At 36.2% G+C, this 10234-nt stretch overlaps 2 protein-coding genes across 3 annotated transcripts; one reads left to right on the forward strand and one right to left on the reverse strand.

Annotated features, from left to right (window-relative positions):
• Positions 1-203: 203 nt before the first annotated feature.
• On the forward strand, positions 204-6709 carry LOC109000626 (transcription factor GAMYB-like). Of its 2 annotated transcripts, none has more exons than XM_018977582.2 (4): positions 204-890; positions 2126-2502; positions 5154-6081; positions 6239-6709. In XM_018977582.2, exons 2-4 carry the CDS (start codon positions 2140-2142, stop codon positions 6376-6378), a joined length of 1431 nt encoding a protein of 476 aa, XP_018833127.1. In that variant the 5' UTR covers positions 204-890; positions 2126-2139; the 3' UTR covers positions 6379-6709. The 2 variants fall into 2 exon arrangements, with proteins under 2 accessions (XP_018833127.1, XP_018833126.1); XM_018977581.2 differs by having other exon boundaries at positions 208-890; positions 5154-6144.
• Positions 6710-8329: 1620 nt separating this feature from the next.
• LOC109000564 lies at positions 8330-9682 on the reverse strand. Its single transcript, XM_035685608.1, has one exon. It carries the CDS (start codon positions 9680-9682, stop codon positions 8330-8332), a length of 1353 nt encoding a protein of 450 aa, XP_035541501.1.
• Positions 9683-10234: the final 552 nt, after the last annotated feature.

Below are 10234 nucleotides of genomic sequence, written 5' to 3' on the forward strand. Positions count from 1 at the left end.
TTTTTAATTTTTATCTAAATCATCTCATCTCGACTTACCTTATCTTACTATTTAAATTGACCTAGCCCAAGACTTGACAGTGGGAAAACAAGAAAGAAAGAACAATGAAGTACAAAAAAGTGTAAAACATACTAAAAAAATATTTATAAATATGAAACTTAAAGATGAAAAAAAAAAGCTGGTCATCTCTCCTCCCTTCTCTCTCCTACTTTTCCTCTCCTATTGCCATCTCCTTTCTCTATTTAGCTTAGGTTTCTTCCTCCATTTTTTTTTTAATTTTTCTTAAAATTCACCATTGCTTAAAACATTCCCATTTCTCTTCTGCCCAGCTCTCACCTTCTCTCTGCGTCTCTGACTCTATGGTCGGATCCATTAATTTCTTCTTCACTGACTACGGTTAGGGTCAGGAGGTTTATACGTTTACACCTCTTTCTTGTTCTACCTTTCGTTCACCACCTTCTTTTTTAATCTTCACTTCTGGGTTTTCGTTTTTTTTCCAAGTTACTGAGGTGGCCTTTGTTAACTGATCTGGGTGCTTCTCTGTTGTTTGCTTTTCTGATTCTGTATTAATTTTGTCAGTGGTGGATCAAAATTGAGCTGAATGTGGGTTTTTAATTTGGCTTTTAATTTATTCCGCTGCCTGTTTCTTTTTCTATATGCTTGAACAAGGCTTGAATTTGTGGAAATCTTTGTTAATTTTGGTGAAGTCCAGTATTTGAAGCGAGCTCCTGAGGATCTTTTTTTCTTTAAACTGTTCTGCTTCAAATTTGTGTTCCTTTTTCTGGATTAAGTAAGGTTTTTCGGATTTGTGGGGGCGGGGGTTTCAAAATCATCAGTCTCTGATACCACTCGTTTGAGCTCTGCAACTCCAGCAGTCTTCAATATTTCAGGTAAAAATGAAAAGAAGAACATTTCTTGCCAATTATGTTCAGTATCATTATCAACATCATCTTTTGCAGTTTCATAATGATGGGGCTTAGATAGGGCCCTTCCTTATTCATAGTAAGATAGGTTGTTATTATTGTTGTTATGATGATAGCACCGATAACAAAAAAACAATAATAATAATATTAATAATGAAAATAATTAATATTATTCTTGTAGCAGTTGTTGTTGTTGTTAGTGAAATTCTATGCTTGTCTCTATTAATGAATCTTATTCCCTGTATTTGGTGTTATATTTGTCCTAATAAATTGGGATTAAGAAACTCAAAATTTTCAATGAACCTAAAGCTACTATTTCACAGAAGCCATTCCCTACAGCATGAACTGAAAAGCAAAAATTTCATTTTCTTTTGTGTCGTTTGATATACGGATTATGCTATGAATATTTTTTTTTTTTTACTTTTACCAATGAGGCCTCATATTTTTGTTGAGATTATTCAAGTGCGTTTGAGTTCAGCAGTAAAAGCTATTTTCAGTAATTGAGAACAAAGTTCAAGATAGGTTTTGTCTTCCTTTTTCTGTAATCCCCTTCCCCTCCCCCCTCAGCTGGATTATTGCACTAGACTATTTCAAGTTTAGGAAATGGGGTGAATTAAACTTCGAGGTGCTCCTATGGGTTTTGCAAGTTATCCAATCTTGTCTTCAATTGGTCAAAAGTTCAATCCTTCTGAATTATGTTCGTATTTGAATTGTGCAGATTTTATGATTTGTTAGGTTGTGACAAAGGAAAAAATAACATAATAAAGCTGTTGTGTCTTAGATGTTCCCCATTTTAGAACGTGAGAAACCAAATCCTCTTGATTTCTTGCATTAAATTTTAAATCTCATCTTCCTCTCCGTAAAAGCTTACCTATAAAAGTTTATATAAATTTTGCTGTCTTTTAGCAATAAGGACTCCCATTGTAGTGTAAAAGGTTTTGAAATTCGAAATTTTCTGGTAGGAAGTGTTGGAGCTACGTTTTTGTCTTTGAATCCTTCCTTTTCTCCTTCAATTATTGTCATCTTATTGCTAGAACCCCCCTACTTCGAATTTATTTCATGTTTATTCACTCTTGATGATATTAAAAAAGCTGCTGTGACTAGTAGCTTTTATCAGTTAAATCAGCATGCTCATGTTAAGATATGCCTGATCACTTGCTGCATTTTTATTTATTGGAATGTTAATTTTCCGGATCTTTTAGGAATATTCAAGGAGATGAAGGGCACAACGAACAAGAGTGAGAACAAAAAAATGTCTAAGGGTAACTGTGATTTGGTATCAGTTGAAGAAGCTAAAGTTGGAGGAAACTTAGGAGGAGGGGGCCCTTTGAAGAAAGGACCGTGGACATCAGCAGAAGATGCAATTTTAGTGGAATATGTTAAAAAACATGGAGAGGGGAATTGGAATGCTGTACAGAAGCACTCAGGACTTTCCCGGTGTGGGAAAAGCTGCCGTCTTCGATGGGCGAATCACCTAAGACCAGATCTGAAGAAGGGTGCTTTCACGCCAGAGGAAGAGCACCATATCATTGAACTCCATGCTAAGATGGGAAACAAATGGGCTCGAATGGCTGCAGAGGTTAGTGGCACTTTTCCACTTTCAGTCTTAGTTTCCAATATATATATATATATATATTCTCGTACTTATGCCCATTTGCTTTTATAAGTGAATGTTATGTTCAGTTATAGTGTACTACACCTCATGCCCATGTTTCATGGGTGGAATGGAATCTATGTCACATGATACAGCAAAATCTCAAGTCAATGGACATACAAGCATGTCTACACATTCAGAGATGCACAACCTATTTTAATACATTTGTACTTGCTACTTCGTAACAAGAAAAAATATCTAGATTTATATTTACATACTTCAGTACATTCGGGCATGCATGTCATATACTTTTGTATATGCATTTGTTTACAGAATAATATCCGTAGAACAAACTGATATACTTTGCACTCCTGTAACCTATCAAAACAATCAGTAGAACAAACTGATATACTTGGGACTCTCAGTATTCGTACTGTCTCTTTTGAATTCTTTCCTCTTTTCTTCAAGAATAGAAGGGTCCAAAGTTGAATCTATTTAGTTTTAAATTTGGAAGTAATGTTTTGGTTACTGCAAAGACATTCTGTTAATTGGGGCATGGCTAAAAGCTTTCTTGCAAGATGCCTGTATAATTGGCTTGCTTTTAGTCTTATTCTGTTAATTTACTAGCCCATATGATGTACATATGCACGAATTGATTATTTCAGAATAATTGCTCTTCTTACAAGTTTTTTATTTGGGTATGCCATATGATGTCTTCATGTTTGCCTATAGCTCATGTTTTATTATCTTTGTAAGCTAGTAATCTGCCATTTTCTTGCATAAGTTCAAACTAAGACTCTTTGGTAATAAGGGAAGCTGTTTTAAACTAATCATTATAACTTTCCCAAACTTTCAAACAAAAAATGAAAAATAATTCAAATATTTTCAAATCCCAAAATAAAAATAATATTAAAAAATTATATTCTAACAATATTTTAACTTTATATTATTTTTTATTCTACTTTTTCTCTCATTTCCCAAAATCCCATAAAACATTAAGGTCCCGTTTGGAATTTGGATTGAACTGAAATCAACTCAGTTCGGTCTAATTTTAAGCTGAGTCTAACATCTAAACACCCAACCCTCAAATTACTAAACTCATCTCAATTCAAAATCTCTTTACACGTGGAACCCACAACCTTTTTTAACTCAACACCTCTTTACATGTGGAACCCACAACCTTTTTTAACTCAACACCTCTTTACACTCGGGACCCATAACCTTTTTCAACTTTCCATAAATACATCTAAACTCATCTTAACATCCAAACACATCTAGACTCATCTTAGGTGGGCCTCACAAAACTCACTCCACCATCTCAACTTACTACTATTCATAAAAAACTCAATTTATCTCAACTCAGCTCAACTTCCAAACGGGGCCTAACTCAAACTATCTCACTACTATTCACAAACATCTTACTACTATTTACAAAATTTTCATCTCATCTTATTCCCCAAGCATCTTCTCAGACTACCATCATTTTTGCCTCTTAGGAAAATTGATACTTTCTTTTTACTTGATTTGATGATGAGGCAAAGCTTAAAACCTCTTTGTGTGAAGAGGAACCAGTGGAGATCATTCTCTGATGCTCTAAGAGGCGCTGTAATGGGCGCGCTTGAAATCTAGGATTAGGATTGTCTTGAGGGCTAAAAGGTTCAGTTTCTTGGATTGTTTGTGATCAGAAAAAAGGGAGAAACATCAAGGAAAACAAGAGGAAGAGGCCTTGGTTCACACTATGGTTTCTAGAATTCACTCCTTGGGGTTGAATGCATCACAGGCTCGTGTAACTGGCTGTAGAAAAATACCAGAATTTTTAATATTTTCTTAACACAGTTACTTATGCTTTCATAGCAAAGCCCCTGGAGAACTGTACAAGTACTAAAATTACTACCCTGGCTTAACACTAGAGAAACCAATGTTAGAACCGGCTAAAATAAAAGCTCCCAACAATCAAACAAGCTAGATAAATCCTAGGCAGGCCTTAGAATTCAGATTCCCGTTTCTCGTAACCTTCCAAACCGTCTAGTTGGGTCCCCCATCAGGTTTTACTACTCTGGCTTAACACCTAAGAAACCAATGTTAGAATCAGCTAAAATAAAATCCCCCAACAATCAAACAAGCTAGACAAATGCTATGCAGCAGATTCCCATCTCTTGTAAACCTTCCTAAGCATCTAGTTGTGTCCCCATCATGTTAGTTTTGGGCACCATATATGTTTTTGATTATGTGCTAATTGAGTGATATAGAAAACATTCTGGTTTTCTTAGTTGTACACAATTCATCTGTTAGCATTGGTTCCACTACTTTCTATGGCTTTTTTTTTTATTTCTCTATAAATAAGATCACCTTTCCACGGTGAAAATTAAATCTACTCAGTCTGGGTTTCTTTTGGTGTATTGAAAACCACACTTTTCCTTTCCTTGCAGCCAAAGACAGCTGTACCGTAATCACAGTGTTGACTATATTTCACTTTTTACCAGTCCTGCAACACTACATTACTTTTACTCCACAGTCACTTCTTTCTAAAGGTTTTCGCATGTGTTTGTTTATTTGTTTATTCATTGTGCTTATATGTGCAGAAATAGACTGACCTGTCAATCTTTTTCACATTCTTCCTTCTCTCCCTGTAACAGCTACCTGGGCGTACAGATAATGAGATAAAGAACTACTGGAATACGAGAATTAAGAGACTGCAGCGTTCTGGCACACCAATTTATCCACCCGACGTGTGTTTTCAATTAATGAATGGCAGTGAAGACGACCACATGGGGACGTTGCCCATTGGGGACACACACCATCATGATCTCTTGCAGGGAGACAGTATTGAGATTCCATTTGTCGAACTCAATAATTTACTCAATAGTGGGTATCTCTCTTACTCGCCAAAATTTCTTGATATTCCTCCAAGCAGCATGCTCAGACAAGGTGTTAGTTCTTCCCATACTTATGACTTACTGTTCCCGACAATGCATCCCCCCAAACGCTTCCGAGAGTCAGAAACCCTGTTCCCTGGTTTGGACGGTAGTGTCAGCAGTGCTCTCCCAGTATTCAATCACTACATGGATTATACATGTGATTTGAAGGCTGCTGAAACCTTAAACTTTTCTTCTTCATTTGATCAAGATCTTAACACCAATGACCAGTTACCCTTTGGTGGTCTTTCGGGCAGCCATGCCCTTTTAAATGGCAATTCTTCTTCTTCCGAGCCCATATCTGGGGCTATGAAGTTGGAGCTCCCTTCACTCCAATATTCAGAAACTCAACCAGGTAGCTGGGGCAAGCTTGCTTCCCCTCTTCCTTCGCTTGAGTCTGTTGATACTTTGATCCAGTCTCCTCCAACAGAGCAGACTCATTCAGATTGTCTTTCACCGAGGAGCAGTGGTCTGTTGGAAGCAATACTCTATGAGTCACGTACTTTGAAAGACTCGAGGAATAATCCTCCCCGGGAAACTTTGGATATTTCAGTCATGCCTGATGTGAAGAAACGTTCGTCCATGAATCCCTGTGGGACAGATGGTGATCCAAATTCACCTTTAGGTCATTCTGCTGCATCAGTTTTCAGTGAGTATACACCTGTCAGTGGAAGCTCAATAGATGAACACCAATTAGTTGAATTCATGCTGGGTGAGAATGTTAGAAAACCATGCTGCATCACCTTCACTCTGTTAGATGAAATATATAGTTATGTTGATACATTTTTGTATTCATTCTTATGCAGGATGTGATGCCATGCCTGAAACAGTTGATCAGGATCCAAGTCATTATCTCGTGAAGAAAGAAATTTCCAGTCTGATAGACTTTAGCAGGCCAGATGCTTTACTTGACCTGTGTTGGTTTGGGCATAGGAATGATTTTTGATAAGGATTAACCCATTCTTACAGATGCTTTTGGGTGTGAATATAGCAATGGCTACTCCCAGAGAAGCACAGTGGCTGTTATATTCGTGACTTAGATCTTGTGCACGAGACAAATATTTTCTTTCAAATCCTTGCAGATCATTGAAACCTTCATGGAACCAAAATCATCTGTAAAACTGTTTGTTAGAGGGGACACATTGAACTATATGCTGTTGGGGGACAATTTTTATGGTGTTGTATCGTACTTTCGCAAGTCATGATTATTTGTTCTTTGTTGCTGTTTTGGAAGATTTGGTTTCAATAATATTCCCAACGACATGTTCCAACAAAAAGGTGTGTGAAATTAGTTTATCCTAAGCGTATTGATCAGATTCTATGATGTTAACCTTCACTACTTGGCAATTTGATGGTTTTTGGCTAGTTTTGGTACATATATTCTTATGGCACTCATGATATATTACTTGTGGTTCACTATCTGTTCTTGGTAATTAGAGCTCTTGGAGGAGCATTTTCTCAAAGCATATCATGAATGAGTCTGTTGTGCTTGCATAATATGGTTTGCAGGTACACCTTCCACAAACTTTGGGCGTCAAAACAGTAGGTATGCTTAATATTCCATAATCTGCTTCCTCTTGCTTGCCATCTTTTACTATTTAGTATTTGTATGGATAATGAGATAAGATGAGATGATTTTAGTTGAAAGTTGGATAAAATATTATTATAATATTATTTTTTAATATTATTATTATTTTATAATTTGAAAAAATTAAATTATTTATTATATTTTATGTAAAAATTTAAAAAAATTATAATGATGAAATGAGATAGATGAAAACGTTTCTGTATTCAAACATTATTCAAGTCTGACATTACTCCTGCTCATATTTGAGAACAAAACATGGTAGATCTCAGATTGGCTTCTTTTCATTGTTTGCCTTGTCGAGAATGCAATTTCAATCATGTCCTTCCATAGATTGATCAGTGGACATCAATTTCCAGAAATGGAACACAGTACAATGGAGGTAATATCGATCGGACAACACGTGACTTTATTGACTCCAGATCATTCAAACTGTAACGTACACTCGTTCGAGCTTTATCTTTGATGATTCTGGTATGCTACTGTAATGCAAGTACTGAGGCCTGGTAAAAGTAAATGATTTTCTTGAACAAAAACATAATTCTTCAGGAAAGCTTGAAAAGTCAACTATAAATTGGAAGTCATTATAGTCAAGCAGGCCATCAGTTCGTCCGTTTCTGCGCGAGTACTTTCTTCTTCAGTAATAGTTAGTCCTAGTCATTTTGACGAAGTCATACATCACTGTAAAGACCTGAATAAAAGGTCCTTTAATCTATGAAAAATTGAGAAATGCTATATGTCTGCACTGAAATCTTTTACGAGAAATTTTATAAAGAGAAAATATAGTTATAATAACTAAACGTTGTGTAATCACTTTAAAATAAATAAATATATACGGAATTTATATAAAAAATTAATAATTTTTTAATAATAAATTTTATTTTATTTTTTTAAAACGACTTAACGATATTTACATATTTCACGATTGTATGTAGCATTACTGATTTAGAACAGATCTTTGTTATTGAAGGGAGAGGGTAAGTAATTAATTCCCTCAGAAAAGGATATAGCGATCGATCGAGGACATGAACATGACCGAGCAATGAAAATTAATTTCAACAAGAAACAAAAATAGATGAGAAAATAAGAACATGTACTTCATCATGTGGCCACGAATATGAACTGACGAAACTGTTCTTAGAAGCACGGAGATAGAACTAAAATCCAAGAAAGAAAAAAAGCCAGCATTTGAGAAAATCAATAGCTAGGCAGCTCTATATCTATAACATTCCCGAGATGCAGCAGATCAGGCAAGCTGAGAGAAGAAAATATCGTCCAAGTTGGAAAGGATGAATCATCAGCCACCCTGTGATTAGTCTTCCATAATATGATCATAGGGTTCGTTAAGATCAAAATCCAATATTCTTCGAATACTAGTACTACTCTGGCTAGCTTTTAGGGGCAATTCTATTTTAGGAGCAGACTGAGAGGCTTCCCCTGGTGATTCTACTACTCTCCAAACACATGATCTTATGTGCCCACCGTCATCATGATCAGGAGGCTGACTCACATGATGAGACGATGTCTTGTTGCTTTCTTTAGCATTTTCAACTACTGATGCATCAGCAAATGATGAATCTGAGGATTGTCTCAGCTTCTTATCCTTGGTGTGGATGGATCTATGACCACCCAAGGCTTGGAATGTTACGAAGGATTTGCCACAATTGCTGCATATATACCCATTATCAGCAGCCATTTGAGCAGCAGTACTCTTACTCATGATCAAGGTTTCTTCAGGATCTGGTGAACATCCCATCATCATTTTCCAATTCTTTCCTTTCTTCTTCTTTTTCTTCTTCATCATCTGGGTTTTAACTGGCACAAATCCGTCTGTACTTTTCTTTCTCTGTGATGACTGCTCTTCCATGAACTCTTGTTCATGATCCTCACGGCCAGTCTCATCGTCTGTTAATTTGTTTCTAGCCTTCAATATTGAACCTCCTTTGCAGGCTTTAACAAGTGATCTCTTCAAACCTCTCCTTTTAAAGAGTGAGCTATCGATCCTTCTTTTCAAGGATGAGACTGATAATCCAGATTTCTTGCTTTCTAATATAGCTTTCTTGTTTGCAAGCTGGCTTCCCAGAGATAGACACACGAGACCCTCGGCAGCCAAAACGCAACTACTACTTTCCATCGTTTCTCTCCTATGGTCAGTATTAGAGCGGGGATCAGGTCGAAACTTCAACAGATCAATATCAGAATCCTCGATGCATTCCAGTGCAAAACTACTGTGATCATCATCAACTTTCTGGGAAAGTGGAGGGGGTTGAATTCCCCTCCAATCTCTCTCAGGATGAGCCCTCATGTGCCCGGACAAAGACATCACAGACGGGAAATCCTTACCACAGACGCCGCATATGTGACGTTGGTGATCTCCACCACTATTCAGATCAAAGCCCTTCCTGGCATTAACAAAGCACTTCCCTCTTGCCTTGTGACCACCTAAAGCCTTTCCAGAGTTGAATATTCTACCACAAGCGGGACACGAGCGTTTTCCTGAAGCACCTTGATCAACATAGTTTTGAACGCTGTCTTCTTTGGCTTTTGGTCTTCCATTAATGGCAGTACTACCGGAATTCAATGTTTCCGACGAAGTAAACCGGTTGGCATTCTTAGTCCCTTCACGACACATCTGAGAAGGACTTTCTTGTCTATCAAGACACATCTGAGAAATAGCAAGAAAAAGAAAAACAAGAAAACTGCTAGGCCGTGAAGAGAAGGACTAGCTAGCAAACTCAGAGATCATATTGTTAACTAGTCATGGTTAACAATTAGAACTCTGAGCAAATTAGGGAACTTAAAAGGGAAAAGAAATCAGTTTTTTTTTTTTTAAATAAAAAATAAAAAAATAGAAAAAGAAAAAGATCAGCCATAGGTAGCTAGGGTTCTATAAGGCGATTGAAGCCTATTGGTTTAATTAAGATTATCAGTATGATATTATTGGTTTAATCGCCTTACAGAACCCTAGCTACCTATGGCTGATCTTTTCCCTTTTCTATTTTTTTTTTATTTTTTAATTTTTTTTTAAAAAAAAAACTGATTTCTTTTCCCTTTTAAGTTCCCTAATTTAAACCAATATGGTGTGTGTATATATATATATATATATATATATATATATATATATTATGAAGCATTATATATCTCTTAATTCATATTTAATATAATATATGAGTTATTCTATATTCTCAAGTTGATGATAAAATTTAATTTATAAAAT

Source organism: Juglans regia, chromosome 14 (assembly GCF_001411555.2).
Source record: "Juglans regia cultivar Chandler chromosome 14, Walnut 2.0, whole genome shotgun sequence".
Classification (NCBI taxonomy): Eukaryota; Viridiplantae; Streptophyta; class Magnoliopsida; order Fagales; family Juglandaceae; genus Juglans; species Juglans regia.